The following is a 23,223-nucleotide window of genomic DNA, read 5'->3' as shown; positions in this document are numbered from 1 at the left end:
ACCCAGCCTAAACATAGGTCACATCCCTTTGTTGCACTTCTATATGTGGCAGGCTATGTACCTGTGTTAAGTAGGACCTTTTTAATAAATATGGGGGCGCCCCTTCAAACTCCAAAGCAGTCCTGAACTATAGGGCATAGCCACATAAGTCCTGTTGTTGATTGCTCTTAGGGCTCATGCACACTGCAGCTCCAAAAAAATCTCCTTTTACATGTGACATAAAGCCATGTGACACTGCCCCTTGTCCCTATATAAGTGGCTGCGCAGTGCGTCCCTGGCATTCCGGCCGGAGAGATCTCCTGGAGAAGAAGAAGAAGAAGAACGGAAGGCGGCGGCGACGGCGGCGACGGCGGCGACAGAAGACCGGGCCACTGCCTGTAAAAGAGCTATAAGAAGGCGCGGTGGCCCGGCAGAAGAACCGAAGAGGGGGACAAGACCCCCGAAGTCGGGAGAAGAGGCCGGCGGTGAGGAAGAAAGCCGGACTCCTCCGCTAGCAAAAGAGCTACAAGAAGATAGCGGAGGAGTCCGGCGAGAAGACCCCCGAAGACGGAAGACCCCCGGAGCTGTGCAATAAAATATTTTAACCCTGTGTTGTGTTTTTTTGTACTTTTCTTCCACAGGTGAATGGGTAGGGGTACATTGTACCCCATACTCATTCACATAGGGTGGGGGGCCGGTATCCGGGGGCCCCCTTATTAAAGGGGGCTCCCGGATTCCGATAAGCCCCCCGCCCGCAGACCCCGACAACCAACGGCTAGGGTTGTCGGGAAGAGGCCCTTGTCCTCATCAACATGGGGACAAGGTGCTTTTGGGAGGGGGGGCCGCGCGGCCCCCCTTCCCCCAAGGCACCCCCCCATGTTGAGGGCACGCGGCCTGGTACGGCTCAGGAGGGGGGGGCGCTCGCTCGCCCCCTTTCCTGGCCGGCCAGCATGCTCTGACAAGGGTCTGTTGTGGACTTGGGGGGGGAACCCCACGCCGATTTTTTTCGGCGTTGGGGGTCCCCTTTAAGTCCATTCCAGGTGGCGGGGTCAGCGACGTCTCCTTCGCGGGCCCTGCCTACCTGGAGACGCGCTCGAAATGAGCGGACTTTCCTCCGCGTGTGTGGGCAAGTCCATTCATTTCAAAAGTAGGGGGAGGATAGTATGGCGGACTTAGTACGCCGTATTAGTCCGCTCAAAAAGTGGTGTGTGTGGGCAAGTCCGTTCATTCGAAAGTATGATGGACTGTCCGTCGGATTGTCTGACGGACTAAGTTGGCCAGACAGTCCGCCCCGTGTGTACGCGGCTTAACTAGTACTTAGAATAAGAATAACTCCTCTTCCCTTCATCTACTGACACTACTCATAGATAAACCTGTTAAACAAGTCTTTATTTTTATTGAATATCCAGTAATGTGATGGAACTGAGCTTTCCAAGTATATAGTTTAGAAATGAATGATAAAGAAAAAGCTATTCCGGTAAAGACACTCTGTGTGCTAAAAGCAAGGTCATAAAGGTGAACCCTACAACCCTTACTCCTGAAGGTATTTTTTTATGTTCTTCTAATCATGATTTCACAATGATGTACTGATACTGTATACATCATTTTCTAAATAATTAATATGACCATGAAAGTCAATAAATAAAAGACACAAAGCAATATAATTGAGGACTTACCTGGTACAATGAGAGGTGTTGTGCTTAATGGTTTAGAAGATTCTGTAGATTGCTGTCCTGTTGACAGGGAAATAGATGTCCCTGTTAATGATGTAGAAGATGGGTTTGGAGAAGAAAAGGTACCAATTAGTGTAGATGATTCTGGAGATTGTTGCCCTGTCGATACAGTAATAGATGTCTCTGAAGATGATGTAGATGATGGCTTTGGAGTAGGAAAGGTATCAACTGATGTAGACGATTCTGGAGATTGTTGCCCTATCGATACAGTAATAGATGTCTCTGAGGATGATGTAGATGATGGGTTTGAAGTAGAAAAGGTGTTGATTGTTGTAGAAGATTCTGGAGATTGTTGCCCGGTCGATACAGTAATAGATGTCTCTGAGGATGATGTAGATGATGGGTTTGAAGTGGAAAATGTATTGATTGGTGTAGATGATTCTGGAGATTGTTGCCCTGTCGATACAGTAAGAGAATTCTCTGAGGATGATGTAGATGATGGGTTTGAAGATGAAAAGGTATCAACTGATTTAGATGATTCTGGAGATTGTTGCCCTGTCGATACACTAATAGATGTCTCTGAGGATGATGTAGATGATGGCTTTGGAGTAGGAAAGGTAGAGATTGATGTAGATGATTCTGGAGATTGTTGCCCTGTCGATACAGTAATAGATGTCTCTGAGGATGATGTAGATGATGGGTTTGAAGTAGAAAAGGTGTTGATTGTTGTAGAAGATTCTGGAGATCGTTGCCCGGTCGATACAGTAATAGATGTCTCTGAGGATGATGTAGATGATGGGTTTGAAGTGAAAAATGTATTGATTGGTGTAGATGATTTTGGAGATTGTTGCCCTGTCGATACAGTAATAGATGTATCTGAGGATGATGTAGATAATGGGTTTGAAGTAGAAAAGGTGTTGATTGTTGTAGAAGATTCTGGAGATCGTTGCCCGGTCGATACAGTAATAGATGTCTCTGAGGATGATGTAGATGATGGGTTTGAAGTGGAAAAGGTATTGATTGGTGTAGATGATTCTGGAGATCGCTGCCATGTCGATAAAGTAATAGATGACACTGAGGATGATGAAGATGCTGGCTTTGAAGTAGGAAAGGTATCAACTGATGTAGACGATTCCGGAGAGTGTTGCGCTGTCAATACAGTAATAGATGTCTCTGAGGATGATGTGGATGATGGGTTTGAAGTGGAAAAGGTATCAACTGATGTAGATAATTCTGGAGATTGTTGCCCGGTCGATACAGTAATAGATGTCTCTGAGGAGGATGTAGATGATGGCTTTGGAGTAGGAAAGGTAGAGATTGATGTAGATGATTCTGGAGATTGTTGCCCTATCGATACAGTAATAGATGTCTCTGAGAATGATGTAGATGATGGGTTTGAAGTAGGAAAGGTGTTGATTGTTGTAGAAGATTCTGGAGATCGTTGCCCGGTCGATACAGTAATAGATGTCTCTGAGGATAATGTAGATGATGGGTTTGAAGGGGAAAAGTTAGAGATTGATGTAGATGATTCTGGAGATTGTTGCCCTATCGATACAGTAATAGATGTCTCTGAGGATGCTGTAGATGATGGGTTTGAAGTAGGAAAGGTGTTGATTGTTGTAGAAGATTCTGGAGATCGTTGCCATGTTGATAAAGTAATAGATGACTCTGAGGATGATGAAGATGATGGATTTGAAGTAGGAAAGGTATCAACTGATGTAGATGATTCTGGAGATTTTTGCCCTGTCGATACAGTAATAGATGTCTCTGAGGATGATGTAGATGATGGCTTTGGAGTAGAAAAGGTATCAACTGATGTAGACGATTCTGCAGATTGTTGCCCTATTGATACAGTTATAGATGTCTCTGAGGATGATGTAAATGATGGGTTTGAAGTAGAAAAGGTGTTGATTGTTGTAGAAGATTCTGGAGAGCGTTGCCCGGTCGATACAGTAATAGATGTCTCTGAGGATGATGTAGATGATGGGTTTAAAGTGGAAAATGTATTGATTGGTGTAGATGATTCCGGAGATTGTTGCCCTGTCGATACAATAATAGATGTCTCTGAGGATGATGTAGATGATGGGTTTGAAGTAGAAAAGGTGTTGATTGTTGTAGAAGATTCTGGAGATCGTTGCCCGGTCGATACAGTAATAGATGTCTCTGAGGATGATGTAGATGATGGGTTTGAAGTGGAAAAGGTATTGATTGGTGTAGATGATTCTGGAGAGCGTTGCCCGGTCGATACAGTAATAGATGTCTCTGAGGATGATGTAGATGATGGGTTTGAAGTGGAAAATGTATTGATTGGTGTAGATGATTCTGGAGATTGTTGCCCTGTCGATACAGTAATAGATGTCTCTGAAGATGATGTAGATAATGGGTTTGAAGTAGAAAAGGTGTTGATTGTTGTAGAAGAATCTGGAGATTGTTGCACGGTCGATACAGTAATAGATGTCTCTGAGGATGATGTAGATGATGGGTTTGAAGTGGAAAAGGTATTGATTGGTGTAGATGATTCTGGAGATCGTTGCCATGTTGATAAAGTAATAGATGACTCTGAGGATGATGAAGATGATGGATTTGAAGTAGGAAAGGTATCAACTGATGTAGATGATTCTGGAGATTGTTGCCCTGTCGATACAGTAATAGATGTCTCTGAGGATGATGTAGATGATGGCTTTGGAGTAGGAAAGGTATCAACTGATGTAGACGATTCTGGAGATTGTTGCCCTATCGATACAGTAATAGATGTCTCTGAGGATGATGTAAATGATGGGTTTGAAGTAGAAAAGGTGTTGATTGTTGTAGAAGATTCTGGAGAGCGTTGCCCGGTCGATACAGTAATAGATGTCTCTGAGGATGATGTAGATGATGGGTTTGAAGTGGAAAATGTATTGATTGGTGTAGATGATTCTGGAGATTGTTGCCCTGTCGATACAGTAATAGATGTCTCTGAGGATGATGTAGATGATGGGTTTGAAGTAGAAAAGGTGTTGATTGTTGTAGAAGATTCTGGAGATCGTTGCCCGGTCGATACAGTAATAGATGTCTCTGAGGATGATGTAGATGATGGGTTTGAAGTGGAAAATGTATTGATTGGTGTAGATGATTCCGAAGATTGTTGCCCTGTCGATACAATAATAGATGTCTCTGAGGATGATGTAGATGATGGGTTTGAAGTAGAAAAGGTGTTGATTGTTGTAGAAGATTCTGGAGATCGTTGCCCGGTCGATACAGTAATAGATGTCTCTGAGGATGATGTAGATGATGGGTTTGAAGTGGAAAAGGTATTGATTGGTGTAGATGATTCTGGAGATTGTTGCCCGGTCGATACAGTAATAGATGTCTCTGAAGATGATGTAGATGATGGGTTTGAAGTAGAAAAGGTGTTGATTGTTGTAGAGGATTCTGGAGATTGTTGCCTGGTCGATACAGTAATAGATGTCTCTGAGGATGATGTAGATGATGGGTTTGAAGTGGAAAAGGTATTGATTGGTGTAGATGATTCTGGGGAGCGTTGCCCGGTCGATACAGTAATAGATGTCTCTGAGGATGATGTAGATGATGGGTTGGAAGTGGAAAATGTATTGATTGGTGTAGATGATTCTGGAGATTGTTGCCCTGTCGATACAGTAATAGATGTCTCTGAGGATGATGTAGATGATGGGTTTGAAGTAGAAAAGGTGTTGATTGTTGTAGAAGATTCTGGAGATCGTTGCCCAGTCGATACAGTAATAGATGTCTCTGAGGATGATGTAGATGATGGGTTTAAAATGGAAAATGTATTGATTGGTGTAGATGATTCTGGAGATTTTTGCCCTGTCGATACAGTAAAAGATGTCTCTGAGGATGATGTAGATGATGGGTTTGAAGTAGAAAAGGTGTTGATTGTTGTAGAAGATTCTGGAGATCGTTGCCCGGTCGATACAGTAATAAATGTCTCTGAGGATGATGTAGATGATGGGTTTGAAGTGGAAAATGTATTGATTGGTGTAGATGATTCCGGAGATTGTTGTCCTGTCGATACAATAATAGATGTCTCTGAGGATGATGTAGATGATGGGTTTGAAGTAGAAAAGGTGTTGATTGTTGTAGAAGATTCTGGAGATCGCTGCCATGTCGATAAAGTAATAGATGACTCTGAGGATGATGAAGATGCTGGCTTTGAAGTAGGAAAGGTATCAACTGATGTAGACAATTCTGGAGATTGTTGCCCTATTGATACAGTAATAGATATCTCTGAGGATGATGTAGATGATGGGTTTGAAGTGGAAAATGTATTGATTGGTGTAGATGATTCTGGAGATTGTTGCCCTGTCGATACAGTAAGAGATGTCTCTGAGGATGATGTAGATGATGGGTTTGAAGTGGAAAAGGTATTTATTGGTGTAGATGATTCTGGAGATCGCTGCCATGTCGATAAAGTAATAGATGACTCTGAGGATGATGAAGATGATGGCTTTGAAGTAGGAAAGGTATCAACTGATGCAGACGATTCCGGAGAGTGTTGCCCTGTCAATACAGTAATAGATGTCTCTGAGGATGATGTGGATGATGGGTTTGAAGTGGAAAAGGTATCAACTGATGTAGATAATTCTGGAGATTGTTGCCCGGTCGATACAGTAATAGATGTCTCTGAGGATAATGTAGATGATGGCTTTGGAGTAGGAAAGGTAGAGATTGATGTAGATGATTCTGGAGATTGTTGTCCTATCGATACAGTAATAGATGTCTCTGAGGATGATGTAGATGATGGGTTTGAAGTAGGAAAGGTGTTGATTGTTGTAGAAGATTCTGGAGATCGTTGCCCGGTCGATACAGTAATAGATGTCTCTGAGGATGATGTAGATGATGGGTTTGAAGTGGAAAAGGTATTTATTGGTGTAGATGATTCTGGAGATCGCTGCAATGTTGATAAAGTAATAGATGACTCTGAGGATGATGAAGATGATGGCTTTGAAGTAGGAAAGGTATCGACTGATGTAGACGATTCTGGAGATTGTTGCCCTATCGATACAGTAATAGATGTCACTGAGGATGATGTAGATGATTGGTTTGAAGTGGAAAATGTATTGATTGGTGTAGATGATTCTGGAGATTGTTGCCCTGTCGATACAGTAAGAGATATCTCTGAGGATGATGTAGATGATGGGTTTGACGTGGAAAAGGTATCAACTGATGTAGATGATTCCGGAGATTGTTGCCCTGTCGATACAGTAATAGAGGTCTCTGAGTATGATGTAGATGATGGTTTTGGAGTAGGAAAGGTAGAGATTGATGTAGATGATTCTGGAGATTGTTGCCCTATCGATACAGTAATAGATGTCTCTGAGGATGATGTAGATGATGGGTTTGAAGTAGAAAAGGTGTTGATTGTTGTAGAAGATTCTGAAGATCGTTGCCCGGTCGATACAGTAATAGATGTCTCTGAGGGTGATGTAGATGATGGGTTTGAAGTGGAAAAGGTATCAACTGATGTATATGATTCTGAAGATTGTTGCCCTGTTGATACAGTAATAGATGTCTCTGAAGATGATGTAGATGATGGCTTTGGAGTAGGAAAGGTAGAGATTGATGTAGATGATTCTGTATATTGTTGCCCTATCGATACAGTAATAGATGTCTCTGGGGATGATGTAGATGATGGGTTTGAAGTAGAAAAGGTGTTGATTGTTGTAGAAGATTCTGGAGATCGTTGCCCGGTCGATACAGTAATAGATGTCTCTGAGGATGATGTAGATGATGGATTTGAAGTAGGAAAGATATCAACTGATGTAGATGATTCTGGAGATTGTTGCAATGTCGATACAGTAATAGATGTCTCTGAGGATGATGTAGATGATGGCTTTGGAGTAGGAAAGCTAGAGATTGATGTAGATGATTCTGGAGATTGTTGCCCTGTTGATATAGTAAAAGATGACTCTGAGGATGAAGTAGATGTTGGATTTGAAGTAGAAGAGGTAAAAATTGGTGTAGATGGTTCTGAAGGTTGGGGTCCTTTTGTTGGAGTAATAGATGTTTCTGTGGACACTGGATCTGGAGCAGAGGAGAAAACAATTGTTATAGAAGATGTTAATGATAATTGGGCTTCTCTTGGTGAAGAATTACTGTATCTAAACAAACATGTAAAGGTTCTATCATAAGTGAAATCTTGGTTTATTGTAGCGACTTGAAATAAAACTAAAAAGTGAACACATGAGATGGCTTCATAGTAACTACATAAAAATATTTACCAAAAAACAAAGTTTTCTCCATCTCGGTTGTAACATAAGTAAGTTTTCCTTTTGGCTCTCGCTTGAGAAACAGTTTTGTCTCCCTCCCTCGTTATATTGAAACACAAGTGCTACAAGTTAGCCAGTCTTCTCCTGACCGCTGGCATAACATTATTCTCAATATACAATTATAAAGAATCCAATTAAAGTAATGTGGTTCACCATTTCTGTTTATTTTTTCAAAGGAAATAAATGGAACATTTGCTTGTGTATTGTGATAAATGTTTTCAATAGGGCTTATTTGACATACTGCATGTGCATTTATAAATATATACAAGATAATATTCCTATTCAGTACCCCAAATTTCTAGCTTTTATCCAAGATTTTTTTTTTCTTCAAAATGGCTATAAATGGAGATGAGGTTTATTATTCCAGTAAATTAGTGGTGAAATTTGGTGGAATGAATGTTTCAGGACCCATAACATCCTGCCTGACCTTTCAACTGTGCGAGTTTCCTGAAACCTGTTGTCAGTATGTGTTGGGGTAGTTCAGGGAGAGTTGTTTGTCTGTGTGGAGACAGTTAGTTGCTAAATTGTGTTACATTGCAAAAAAATTTGTGGGATTTCAGTTTGGTGGGCTTGCCTTATAAAAATCAAACCCCCTTCTTCCTGTATTCACAGTATAAAGGCCCAACAGTTCTTTTTATTGCTAACATTTTGTGTGTATGTAAATGTAGTTGCCATTGATCTGTTGACCCCCCCCCCCCTCCCACAAACACACACACACACACGCACACGCACACGCACACGCACACGCACACACACACACACACACACACACACACACTTTTTTCCCAAAGTGTTTAAAGCCTAGTACACACTATATATATTTTTTTTCATTTAACCCAGCTCAGGTTGGAGCCGTTATACTAACAATCCCATGTTAGTACAGCGATCTCCTCTGCTGTTCTATTGTGTTCTGACAGGGGGGTGGCCACCCACCAGAGCACTCTGGTCAGTCATTGGCTTAGAACGGTAATCGGGTGACAGTTGGCTGCTGGTTTTTCAGGATGATTGTCAGTTAGAAGCTAGCCGGCTTCTGTTGGACTGGCTGCTATACACATGTTGGCTGTTTTTTTTAACCGGCCGATGTTGCCCGGCATTTAGCCCATGTGTACTAGACTTGAGTCTGCGCAGCAAACACCTGTTGCTGACATGTTTTTCTTTTGTTTGCTCTTGGTTTAAAGAACATCATTGTATACTAGAGATGTGTAATTCGTTTTCGTTTCGTTTTGGTTACTTGCAAGTTTGGATGAATCCGAATTTCCGAATGGGATATTAATTAATACTAATGCATTTAGTTGAAATCCATTAAAATTTAATTTGTTTATCTGTTTTCTAATGAATGCCAACTTTTCAGAAAGATTAGAATTCAAATTGGTCAAAAAAACATTGACTGATTCAAATTCAGTGTGAAGAAATAGGTGTTTTTTTAAGCAGTAGGCCGGGAAGCGGGCTTCCCCACTGACAGATGAATGTAAAGAAAAGAATTCTGGCAATTGCCCGGAAACAGAAAAATTTCAAAAAACAACGGCCTTGCCCTTCTCCCCCAGCTACATCACCCGTTGGCATCGCCGCCTTCTGACATCACGTGACCTCAGAAAAGGGCAGTGCCACTGGGTGATGTAGCTGGATGGCCCCATCCTTTACCATCCGGTATCAGTTGACCACTTATAGAAATCCACAATGTAGTCTTCCACAGGTCATCGGTCCTGTACGAGGGTATGGAGGGCAGACTCAGCAGTAGCTGTGGATCATCGCAAAGGACAGCCATGGCCTCAAATAATGTGGAAACAGAGTTCAGTGCTGTATTCTTCTGCGCCAATGGGTTATGAGCCCAGGATTGCGGTTCATCAGACAGAGAAACAATGAACCCTACTATGATCGTCTCAAGTGCAAAAGTCCTTGGTTGCAGAGCAAAATAAAGTTCACATGCATTCCTGAAGGCCCTGAACTTTCATTGATCCCCTGAGGAACTGTCAAAGCTCAGATCGGGAGTCAGTGGAAGGCCTCCCAGGAGGCGGAGCGTTTTTTTGGATTTACATTGAGGGACACTATTTTATTTATTTTTATTTTTTTAAATAAAGGAATTGTTAAAAACAGTTTCTTGTGGTTATTACTCTTTGACACTTATTTGGTAAATGGGTAGAGGTATGATGTACTCGATACTCATTCACATGGGGGGGACATGGGGCAAAGATCTGGGGGTCCCCTTGTTAGAGGGGGCTTCCAGATTCCGATAAGCACTGAGCCCACAGACCCCAACAACCACAGCCCAGGGATGTCCAGAAGAGGCCCTTGTCCCCATCCACATAAAGGGTAAAGCATGTCTCCAGACCTAAACCCTATTGAGCATCCTCAAATGGAAGGTGGAGGAGAACAAAGTCTCTAAGCCCTTGTACACATGGTCAGACATTCCGATGGAAAATGTCCGATCGGACCGTGTTGTCGGATAATCCGACCGTGTGTGCGCTCCATCGGACTGTTTCCGTCGGAATATCCGACCGACAAACTTTTAGAGCTGGGCTATAAAATTTTACAACAACATGATCCGATCGGACTTTGTCCAATTGTTTGTAGAGAATTCCGATCGGACAAAGTGCCACGCATGCTCAGATCAAATTCCTAGACCAAAGCTGTTGGCTACTAGCCTGAACGTAGTCCCATCGTAACGAAATAACGTCATCACATTACGAACGATCGGATTTTCCAACAACTTTGTCCGACTGTGTGTATGCAACACCAGTTTCGGACAAAATCCATTGGACAAAATCCCACGGATTTTGTTGTCGGGATGTCCAACCACGTGTACAAGGGCTAAGATCCACCAGTTCTGTAATGTCGTCCTGGAGGAGCGGAAGAGGACTCAAGCCCAAGAGGGTTAAGGCAGTGCTGGAAAATAATGGTGGCCATACAAAATATTGACACTTTGGACTCAATTTGGACATTTTCACTTAGGGGTGTACTCACTTTTGTTGTCAACGGTTTAGATATTAATGGCTGTGTTGAGTTATTTTGAGGGGACAGTAAATTTACACTGTTGTACAAGCTGTACACTCACTACTTTACATTGTAGCGAAGTGTAATTTCTTCAGTGTTGTCACTTGAAAAAATATAATAAAATATTTACAAAAATGTGAATAGGTGTGCTCACTTTTGTGAGATACTGTATATACCTGTAACATACACATATGTGTGTTCTTAGTACCCACTGTCCCCACTTGCATACAGGTACCTGTGATTGTCCTTATGGGCATACTCATCCAATTATCAATTCTTGTTATTCTGTTATTTTTTAATCCATTTTTATTGTGTTTCTAAGTTTTTTGAACGTTTTTTGAAAGTATTTTAAAGTTTAAAAAAAAAGTCTCCTGAGGAACACTTTGCTTATTAGACATATTTGACTCTCAAAATGCATTTGATTGATGTATTTTTGCAACAATGTTGTCATCTACTGAACCTGGTTTTCTCATCTAAACCCCCATTATTGCTAATTCCCTTGTGTGGCTAATTTTAACCAGTGTCCACACTGGGATCTACTGACCCACAGCACAGTCACATAAATAGCATCTTGAAGGCACTGCCACCCCAGGCCTGTAGAAAGAGCTGATGCTCTGAGCGCATAGCCTGCTAGTCCATTTTCTTCAACTGCCACAGCTCCCCGGATGTAATCCCACTGTCCGTGATATCACATCAGTGCATTCCACGCTGGTTCCTTTTGGCCAAAATACGTGCTTTCCGGACAACAGGAGCCCCTTGGACCACTGGATTACAGATGAGCCTATATATTTTTTATCTCTTGTGAGGGTTCTCATCTACCGTTCCATTAAAAAAACTGATCTTAATACTGCACTTAGGTGACGCTTCCTGTGTTCTCCCCTTTTATCTGATCTGCAGGGATGTATGCTCGGATAAGGGCCTACTATTGATTTTGGGGGGACCCAAAAGCAATTTTTTTTTAATTTTGGAGTAGGGTTCCCCTTATAATCCATAACAGCTCCAATGGGCCTGATATGGACTGGGGGGGGTACCCCACGTTGTTTTTTCTTTATTTTTTTCATGTGATTTTGACTCAAAAATTTGATTTTTCATTCTTTAGAAACACTACGTTTGCTGCAGCCTGTGTTATAGGTAACTCCACACACAGGGGTTCCCACTTTAAGTGAAACAATAAAAATGAAAAATTCCTTTAAATATAGTGCCTGGGGTCTCCCCTTAGACTGCCTGTAAAGTGGTGCTTCTGTAGCATGTATAGCATATGCTGACCCAAAAATTACATTTTTAAAGAAAAGAAAATGCATGAAATGACATTTAAATTGCCGTAAATACAATACCATTGCCGGCAATAGAAATATGTTTTTTAAAAAAATGTGTGGGCTCCCCAAAATGCCTACCAGACCCTTATTCGCAACCTGACAGGTTAGGAAAAGGTTTATTTATTTATTTGTTAACAATTTGTCAAAAACTGTCTCTGTATTTTACTATATTTTGGAAAATGGGTACGGGTACTATGTGCCCGATATCCATTCACATAGAAAGATGGCTTCCAGATTCTGATAAGCCCCCTCACCTGTAGATCCCGACAACCACAGCCCAGGGTCATTGGGAAGAGGCCCTTGTCCTCATCAACATAGGGACAAGGTGCTTTGCGGTGGGGGGGGGGGGGGCAGAGCAAAGCACCCAACCCCCATGTATGTGGCCCCGTATGGTTCAGGAGGGGGGATATTTCTTATCCCCCCCTTTCCTGACCTTCCGGGCTGCATGCTTGCATAAGGGTATGGTAGGGACATTGGGTGGATCCCACACCGTTTTTTGTTTGTGGGGGGTTCCCCTTTACCGTTTCTTTAAAAAAAATTCTATTACCGAGCAATTGCTGGTATTGTTTTCTTTACATTTATCTGTCAGTGGGGGAGACTGCTGTTAGATGATAACTCATGGTTGTTAGGGATGCAGGCAGACGGCTTCCCGGCCCGCTGCTTAACAGCCAGCTATTTCTTCACACAGAATTCAAATCAGTCGATCGTTTTTTAACTGATCTGAATTCTAATAATTTTTTCATAATTCGTAACATAACAAATCTATCTGAAACTAAAAAAAATTACAATTATACTTGTGCAGTAAATTGTGTGCACCAAAGCACCACACAATTCCCCTCTTATTGCCATAGCTTCCCTTAAATATAGGCAATTCCCATTATTTGAAAAATATCAGGTAGGCCTCAGAGTGATCATGTTTTACAGCTGCAGCATGTGCAGGCCGTAGTAAAGTGACTAACAAAACCATCCTCTTTTTCCTCTTCCCAGGCACAGAACAACTAGTTGTCTGCAACCGTTGCTAATGCGCCATTTTCCTACTCTTCTGTTAATCCCGCCATTGCCACAAACTGCATTGAGGAGCCAAGAAATTATTTTATCACAAGATCTTTGACTTGTTGCAGAAGGATGATTTTCATCATATGCCAGTCCCCCCTTTTAAATATTGAGGATAAGGAAGATAATGCAATGACCATAGAGGGAGGGGAGAGTGAGAGGGTGGACAGGCAGCTGACACCTTCTCCACATGGGAAGTTGTTAAATAATGACCATGGCAGGTGGCTGCAGTGTGACATGGCTCCCCCTTGTTGCAGGTCAACACTGGAGCCCAACTTCCACAAAGGCAATACATTCAGAAAACACCCCTGGATATTATACATTTAGAATGTTGGGAACTTGTGCACACAATGCTGGAGAAGAAGAATAAAAAAGACATAATCCCATTAAAGACCAAGAAAGGAAAGAAATACTGGGCAAGGCTTTTTTTTAATGACACTACATGATGCTTGATATAAAGCATTGGCAGTCAAATGGTTAAACCACTGCTGTGTTCTTCTGTCCCTCAGGCACTCTGTTGGTGATATCCCTGCACACCAGCATTGGCGGTTCCCAATATGCCTGATGGCATTATTAGTTATTTTCTATTATGAGAATGTAAAGAGAGAAGCTGGAACCCAGAAAGTTCATCAGGAACACCAAATACTCCCAAGTGGATGGGAATAGAGTTGGGAATTTTAACAGGAAGATCTCAATGTTGGTGGATCCAAGATATATAAGACTGGCTGATTTAGTCTACAAGCTCCTCGTGCTACTGAATAATACTTTAGAGCAGACTCATCCTTTAAAATCGTGGTTATCGACCCTGTCCTCAGGGCCCACTAACAGGCCAGGTTTTCAAGATAATTGAACTACATGACAGGTGATATCATTTGTTGTTCAGTGATTGCAGTATTCTAGTCTGCATCTCCCCAAGGTAATACATAAAACCTGGCCTGTTAGTGGACCCTGAGGACAGGGTTGATGACCACTGCTTTAAAGGATATTACTTTAATGACACCTTTACCTGGTTTACCAGTCTGTTTATGAGAGAGAGAGAGAGAGAGAGAGAGAGTACCTGCTGTTGGATCAACTACAGTCCCGGGCTCAAATCTTGTTAAATTGAAGCAGAACGTAACTGTAAAATAAAAAAGTTACAGTGTTATGGTATATTAAAACAATGGTTTATTAAAAAGGAGATTTGTTTGCTCATGTCTTCAGAACATGTCTTAGTACATAAATACCAGCACTCTACACTATGGGCTTCATGAAGAAAAACATCCAGAGAATGCTAATATTTTCAGAAACAGGTTACTAATAGCAGCCATTGTTTTTCTTACCAAAGGTTCCCTTTGGGAAAAAAAATCCATACATAATGTTACCTATTTTAAGTACACTATGGGTCATCATCTGTATAATTTAAAACTCCAATTTTGTGGCAAATAAAAATAACATAGAAAATACAGTTGCTACACAAGCCATATTCTAATTTAATGTTGTTAAACATGTCCTTTCTTTTTATTCTGCAGAGCTGTAATTTTCTGTAAAAAAATCAATACAATATAGAAACCTGAAGGTGTTCTATACACTGTTGGTGTACAAATTGGACCCAGAAATTTAATTTTCTGCTTGTGTGATTGGCTCACTGATTTCCCCAGAAGTCTGCACCAAGATACAAGTCAGTCCCTGCAATAAGAATTTTGTTTTTGGTAAAATACTCCCCAAGGGTTAAATACGGATGTAGACTCTAACTTTATCCATGGCGCTTAGAGATGAGCTTTGTATTAGTTGACCATAAGTTTGACACAACCCAGCCTTTCCGCTGTTCTGGGAATGGGCAAACAAGCTAGCTAGATTTGGCCTGTTTAGTAGTCCGAACTTCTAGATGATGCAGTCAGAAGTCTGTCATTTAGAAGCGAGATTATCACTGTCCTTAACCACTTAACAACCGCCCATTGCCGATTAACGGCTTCAGGGCGGTTGTTTAACTCTGAGAGGCCGTTAATTAACGGCCTCCCAGAATTCTGCTCTCGCGCGCCCCCTGGGGCGCGCACACGAGAGCATCCGTGACCGCTGGGTCCAGTGGACCCGGCGCATCACGAATCACGGTAAACGGCCGCTCATCGCGGCCGTTTACCACGTGATCCCTCCGTCAAATGACAGAGTGATCACTTGTAAACAAACCGGCGTCATGTTATGACGCCGGTTCCTCCCTCCCCCTCTCTGTACCGATCGGTACAGCGGAGGGGGAAGAGATCGGTGTCAGCAGCGATGTGGGCTGCATCTGCAGTGCCCACATCGCTGCTCACCGAAAATTAACCCCTCAATTCCCTGCCAACACTCTGCAATACCCTGCCATTACTCTGCATTACTCTGCAATACCCCCATTACTCTGCATTACTCTGCAATACCCCCATTACTCTGCATTACTCTGCAATACCCCCATTACTCTGCATTACTCTGCAATACCCCCATTACTCTGCATTACTCTGCAATACCCCCATTACTCTGCAATACCCTGCATTACCCTGCAACACTCTGCAATGCCCTGCAACACTCTGCAATGCCCTGCAACACTCCGCAACGCCCTGCAACACTCCTCAACGCCCTGCAACACTCCGCAACGCCCTGCAACACTCCGCAATGCCCTGCAACACTCCGCAATGCCCTGCAACACCTTGCAACACTCTGCAATGCCCTGCAACACTCCGCAATGCCCTGCAACACTCCGCAATGCCCTGCAACACCTTGCAACACTCTGCAATACCCTGCAACACTCCGCAATGCCCTGCAACACTCTGCAATGCCCTGCAACACCTTGAAACACTCTGCAATGCCCTGCAACACTCTGCAATGCTCTGCAACACCCGCCAATACCCTGCAACACTCTGCAATACCCTGCAACACTCTGCAATGCTCTGCAACACCCGCCAATACCCTGCAACACTCTGCAATGCTCTGCAACACCCGCCAATACCGTGCAATGCTCTGCAACGCAATACTCTGCAACGCCATACTCTGAGATACCCAGCCATACTCTGAGATACCCAGCCATACTCTGAGATACCCTGCAATACCCAGCCATAGACATCCCCCCTCCCCCTCATGCCGCCCTCCGGTGCTTCTACCGAATCGCTAATACGATCAAAGTCAGAATCTTTTTTTTTTTTTTTAGGCTTCCCAGCTTAGAGGTGAGATGCGGGGTCTTATTGACCCCATATCTCACTGTAAAGAGGACCTGTCATGCCATATTCCTATTACAAGGGATGTTTACATTCCTTGTAATAGGAATAAAAGTGATCAAAAAAATTATTTTTGGGGAAAAAAATGTCAAACTAAAATAAATAAAGTAAAATGAACAATAAAAAAAAAATGTTTTTTTTAAAGCACCCCTGTCCCCATGTGCTCGCATGCAGAAGCGAACGCATACGTAAGTCCCGCCCACATATGAAAACGGTGTTCAAACCACACATGTGAGGTATCGCTGCGAACGTTAGAGCGAGAGAAATAATTCTAGCCCTAGACCTCCTCTGTAACTCAAAACATATAACCAGTAAAAAAAAATTAAATCGTCGCCTATGGGGATTTTCAAGTAGCGACGTTTGGCGCCATTCCACGAGCGTGTGCAATTTTGAAGAGTGACATATTAGGTATCTATTTACTCAGCGTAACTTCATCTTTCACATTATGGAAAAATTGGGCTAACTTTACTGTGTTTTTTTTTTTTTTAAGCACAAAACTGTTTTTTTTCCAAAAAAAAGCATTAGAAAAATTACTGTGCAAATACCGTGCGAGATAAAAAGTTGCAAAGACCACCATTGTATTCTCCAGGGTGTTTGCTAAAAAAACATATATAATGTTTTGGAGTTCTATGTAATTTTCTAGCAAATAAATAATGATTTTTACATGTAGGAGAGAAATGTCAGAATTGTCCTGGGTGCTCCAGAACACCTGATGGCGCTCCCTGCATGTTAGGCCTCTGTATGTGGCCACACTGTGTAAAAATCTCACACATGTGGTATCGCCATACTCGGGAGTAATAGCAGAATGTGTTTTGGGGTGTAATTTGTGGTATGCATATGCTGTGTGTGAGAAATAACCTGATAATATGACAATTTTGTGAAAAAAAAAAAAAAGTAAAAAAAATCTTGATTTTGCAAAGAATTGTGGGAAAAAATGACAACTTCAAAAAACTCATCATGCCTCTTACTAAATACCTTGGAATGTCTTCTTTCCAAAAAGGGGTAATTTGGGGGGTATTTGTACTTTTCTGGCATGTTAGGGTCTCAAGAATTGAAATAGGCCGTCAGTACTTCAGGTGTGATCAATTTTCAGATATTGGCACCATAGCTTGTGGACTCTATAACTTTCACAAAGACCAAATAATATCCACCAATTTGTACTTATTTTTACCAAAGATATGTAGTAGTATAAATTTTGGCCAAAATTTATGAAGAAAAAATTACTAATCTGCAAAATTTTCTAACAGAAACAAAGAAAAATTCATTTTTTTACAGAATTTTCGGTATTTTTTCCTTTATAGCACAAAAAATAAAAAACCCAGCGGTGATTAAATACCACCAAAAGAAAGCTCTATTTGTGTGAAAAAAAGGACAAAAATTTCATATAGGTCCAGTGTTGCATGACTGAGTAATTGTCATTCAAAATGCGAGAGCACCGAAAGCTGAAAATTGGTCTGGTTATTAAGGGTGTTTAAGTGCCCAGTGGTCAAGTGGTTAAATAACAGATTCTTGCTGGCTTGCTTCAAATTGCAAACAAGCCAAAGATGCTCACGGTGATACTGTTGATGAAATATGACCATGACAATATTTAGTCAGTGATGTCACCCAGGTCCCCAGAGCTGTTATTTACATCTACATTACAGAAGTTCTGAAGAACTGTTATTTGTGACAGGGGTAGCAGTGGGTTGTTGTGTCATTCAGATATGCTCATCATGATTAATGATGGATCCACAGCATGACTAATGTTGAATTTACATCTTGGGACATTTCTTGGGAGTTCACTTAAGGACTTTTATATGTTCTGGTTGTTTTTATTTACTTTTCTCTATTTTTTTTTTTTTTTGAATGATTAACAAGGAATACTATGTACCCAGGCTGTACTCGTTCACATAGAGGTGAGAGACAGATATCTGAGGGTCCCCTTGTTCTAAACGGGGCTTCCAAACTCCAAAAAGGCCCCACTACAGAACCCCACATCCACAGATCCAGGGCTGTGGTGATTAGACACTTACATACCTACTTTTGAGATGGGAAAGACGGACACCCATCAGCAAAAATATGCAGGCATATGACACACCCATTCTCACGCCCCCTTAAAGGAGAATTGCACAAATAATAAAAGATTGATTAAACCCACAGGTGCTTTTTTTAACCACTGCTATTCTTTTATATTGGCGTTTAGAATTTACAAATGCAGCAATTTAGAAATCAGATGAAGGTTTTAGTGCTGGAAACTATATAAATCAGACCAAAATGAGGGACAAATGAGGGGGAAAGAGGGGCAGATGGACATTGTTCCAAATCAGGGACAGTCCCTCAAAATCAGGGACAGTTGGGAGCTATGCACTTATCCTCATCATGACGACAAGGTGAAGTTTCAAGGGAAGGTTTTGCCAGTCCTCCTTGTCCCCACAACACTTGCTGTATTCCTTTCCTTTTATCCTAAAAATAGAGTATGCATATTTCTTTTTTTATTGTGTACTGTCTCATTAATAAAAATTCCCAGATACAAGATTTAGTAAACACAAATGAGCATACTTACTGTTATCTATTGATGAATCATTCATGCACTGTTGTTGATATAGGATAGCATTTAGAGATGTGGCAAAGAATTCTTTATCATCTTCAGCAGTTTGAAAATTAGATAGAATATAAACCAAGTGCTCCACGATAATACTTCCAGAGCTGCAAGAAAAAAAAAAATCTATTAAAACTGTAAATATGTACCAAAACACAACAAAGAACACCACCACAAAACAAGTAAACTCCTAAGATAAGCTGGCTAATGTTGTATGGGAATAACCACCAGTATAGGAAAGGCAGAAAAGACTCATAATTTACCACGAGCACATATGACATATTTTTTTTTACTTTCCAAAGTGTTTTTTACTTTGTTCAGCTGCTCTTATGATCAAGGCACCACTACCAAAGGGCACAGCCAAGTCCCTAATCTCCTCTGCAGCAGAGGTTCAGCTTGGTAAAGAACACTGCTATTGGACAATGAAGGAGCAGCAGATCAGTGATGGCTTATCGCCACTAAGAAAAGCCTGATTGGCTCCTGATGTTGATCCTCCATTTTTTAGTCAGTACAGTAGATCACAGGAGAAAGACAGAAGAAGACCTTTGGGAACTTATACTAACTGCATTTAAAAATATATTTATTTCTGTTCTTTTTTTTTTATTTTTATTTTTTTTATCTCCCGATAAGACTCATTATTTATTCATTATATCAGTCCATTGGTGGCAATAATGGGTTTTTTGGGCTCCTTGTATTCATGGAGTAAAGTAAGGCCATTTCAGATCCATTGTTGGGGTAGAGGGTAATTGTCCTCATTCTTCACAGGTAAGATGAAGTGAGGCACTTGTGGCACAGTTACGGTTCTGTCACAACATGAATGCCGATGAGGTTATTTATTTTTCTCTGCTGGCATCTGAAAGCGGTGAATATTGTTGCCAGGAAAGGATGGACTGTTTACCAGTTGTTTGAAACTATCCGTTTGGCTCACTTCCTGGTCGATCAGGGTTATATACTGTTTTGGGAAAGCAGCCTTTGATCGAAATCCGTACTCCAGAGGGAAATGATGATTTCTCTCCTCCTTTTAGCATAAATCAGGTTGTATCCGTTGTGTGGCTTTTTGCAGATGACCCCGCCGATTTTTGTGAGCCCTACTCAGCCTGTTCCCCACAGGTGATTGCTGAGTACATTGTGTCTGCTCAGTCTTTTGTTAGATAGGGAGATTAAAAAAGACTACAGTTTGTACAACCTATACTTTCGGCATGGTCAGGCATGATGCAATCAGTCCCAGCCAAACAAACCACCTCTGCCATCAGACACCAGCCTACCCAAATGTATGTTTCCCCATCACCCATGTAAACCTCAGTCGCAGCCCAGTATACGCTGCTCCCAACCAATTACTCATATGCAGTCACTGCTCCCTGCCTCTTCTCAGCTGCCTACAAACCCACAAGGACTTCCCCCAGCTACTGTTAACTCTTCTCTCCCATATTCCAATTCTCCATTCGATTTTGCTGCACCCCTTACCTTCAGTGGCTAAACCAAAGAAAAAACAAAAGTTTTTTTCCAACCAAAATGATCCTGCCATTAACTCAACCTGCCTCCATACCCACCAATCTGTCTCAGCTTGAAGTTCCGGTGTCAGTATCCCAGTCTGAAGTGTCATACTAGTGCTGCAGCCTTAAGTGCCAGAGCTCCAGCCTGAAGTGCCAGAGTTCCAGCCTGAAGTGCTAGAGTCCCAGCTGAAGTGCAAGAGTTCCAGCTGAAGTGCAAGAGTTCCATCCTGAAGTGCTAGAGTTACAGCCTGATGTGTTCCTGTCTGCTGCCCAGCCTAATGTGTTCCTTTCTGCTGCCCAGCCTGATGAGCCTCTGCCTGCTGCCCAGCTTGATGTGCCCGCTGCCCAGCCTGATGTGCCTGCACCTGCTGCCCAGCTTGATGTGCCCGTGCCTACTGCCCAGATTGATGTGCCTGCTGCCCTGCTTGATGTGCTCGTGCCTGCTACCCAGCTTGATGTGCCCATGCTTATTGCCCAGTTCATTGTGCCTGTTGCCCAGTTCAATGTGCCTGCCACCCAGCTTGATGTGCCTGCCGCCCGGCTTGATGTGCCTGCTGCCCAGCTCGATATGCCTGCTACTCAGCTTGAGGTTCCTGTGCCTTCTACCCAGCTTTACGTACTTATGTGCCTGATGTGTCTGTACCCATTGCTCAGCTCCAGCTGCACTTTGCCCGGTTTAAAGCCATGGACTTTCCTCATGCCCAACCTGATGTGACTCTGCCCACTGCCCGGCTTGACGCCATGGACTTTCCCCAGAAAAGGCTAGTTGAACCAAAACGTATTATATATATTGCAGCATACCAATGCATAGATCTGGTGGCAGCATTGGTTTTCTTTTTTTTCGTTTTTTTCCCCTTTATTTTCTGGTGATCAAGCCAGTAAGTCTGTTATTTTTCAACTTCTTTTAGCAGGCCAAACAATCCAGCAAAGGTGTCAGTTAGAGGGTTGAGAAAAACCATTAACAATGACAGGGTGCTTACAATAATCAGCTTTTATTATTTATATAAAACCTTTATCCCAAAAGAAAAAAAAAATGTTTTCTGTAAGCATTACAAGTGAAAGCTGGAATTACAATTTGTTTGTTAGACACGTGTCTAATTAAATCCAATATTCCACCTAATACCAGCCTATACTACTGGTTGACAATGCTGCTATCCAGGGATGGCTACATTGTTCCTCCATAGAGAGAGTGGAGCACTGAGTAGCCACCCTAAGATAGGAAATGTGTTACTGACTGAATCAACAGGTACAAATAAAGAGGAATGCATAAATACAGAGAACTAAAAAGCATTAGGTGGAATGACCACAATATTTACAAAAATACGGAACTGGCACATTACAAGCAAACAATCTCCCTCATAAGATTAAAGCGGAGTTCTATCCAAAAATAGAACTTCCATTTATCTGATTCTTCCCCTCCCCCAGTGTAACATTTGGAACATTTCGGGTTGAGCAGGTACCTGTTTCTGATAGGTACACTTTTCCCACTTCTGTTGGACCTCGCAGCGGCAAGGTACATCAGAAGTTTGGCTCCCTTCTCCTTCCCCTGCTGTCGGGCCAGTAAGAGAGCGCAGAGAGGTTCTCACATGTGCAGTAGGAACCCAGCTGCTAAGCCCCAAGTCTTCACTGCCGGGTTCCCTTACCAGCAATGGCGGCAGCAGCACCTGACAGTCAATGGAAACATCGGCTGGGGTACTGACATCCCTGGATTCCAGGACAGGTAAGTGTCCTAATATTAAATGTCAGCAGCTACGGTATGTGTTTTTTTGCCGAAAGACCACTTTAAATTAATGTCTACTCTTAGACTCTGTAATAGGATAAATCCCCAAATACTAGCATACTCCACAAATTTTACTCTGCATTATTTATTAATCCACCAAACATTCTATTTTTTTTAAATTGGGAAATTCCCCCAGGACCTCTCACAGCCCAAGCTGATTTAAGCACACATTTAGGCCCCTTTCACACTACCGATCCATTCAGATCCGCCTGTCAGTTTTTCAGGCGGACCTGAACGGATGCTCCATAGAGCTCTATGGAGCATCGGATGTCAGCGGTGACATGTCCGCTGACATCTGATCCGCTCCGATCCGAAAAAGTGTGACGGAGGAAAAAGCTATTTTTCCATCCGTCATTGGATCGGGTGACGACGGACACTATGGTCCGTCGTCACCCGATCTCCCATAGGGGAGAGCGGCGCTGTTACAGGTCCTTCCCTGTGCAGTGTGCAGATACAGACCTGTCATTTTCCTGCTCAGCGGATATCCACGGGGCGGATCATCACTGATCCGAAAGGGCCCTTAGACAGTTCATGCACACAGATGTTTATTAATACTGCAATTAAACAAACCAAACTAACTTCTGCTCAATATATTACATTTTATGGTTTGTGGTTTGGATATTCTTTAACTGGATTAATGCATAACTGCAATAATTGGTGTTAACATATTTTCAGGCAATTCAACCAGCTTTCAATTAACAATATACTGTAATAGAATATGATATGATTTCACTAACATGAAAGTGATTTATATTGTAAAGGCAACCTAATAGGAATTACACTGGCACATTTGATAGACTAAAATAATAATTCTAATTGATTAAAAATCTACCAAAACAGAAACCCCTTTTAGTA

The 23,223-nt window shown here is 42.1% G+C and overlaps 1 protein-coding gene across 8 annotated transcripts in view; it reads right to left on the bottom strand.

Annotated features, from left to right (window-relative positions):
- LOC143961269 (uncharacterized) overlaps positions 1-23,223 on the bottom strand; it is a 217,974-nt gene that overhangs the window by 48,524 nt on the left and 146,227 nt on the right. For 7 of the 8 annotated variants that reach the window (XM_077470512.1, XM_077470513.1, XM_077470516.1 and 4 more), the window contains 3 exons: positions 19,060-19,202; positions 14,354-14,413; positions 1,656-7,691 (listed from right to left, as the gene is read on the bottom strand). In XM_077470512.1, coding sequence (XP_077326638.1) covers positions 1,656-7,691; positions 14,354-14,413; positions 19,060-19,202 — 6,239 coding nt within the window. The remainder of the gene's footprint in view (positions 1-1,655; positions 7,692-14,353; positions 14,414-19,059; positions 19,203-23,223) is intronic. The other variant, XM_077470518.1, reaches the window with a different exon arrangement.

The sequence above is a fragment of the Lithobates pipiens genome, unplaced genomic scaffold, assembly GCF_037356315.1.
Source record: "Lithobates pipiens isolate NorthernLeopardFrog02 unplaced genomic scaffold, aLitPip1_a1.2 Scaffold_8, whole genome shotgun sequence".
In the NCBI taxonomy this organism is placed as follows: domain Eukaryota; kingdom Metazoa; phylum Chordata; class Amphibia; order Anura; family Ranidae; genus Lithobates; species Lithobates pipiens.
This window is presented reverse-complemented; position numbering and strand designations above follow the sequence as displayed.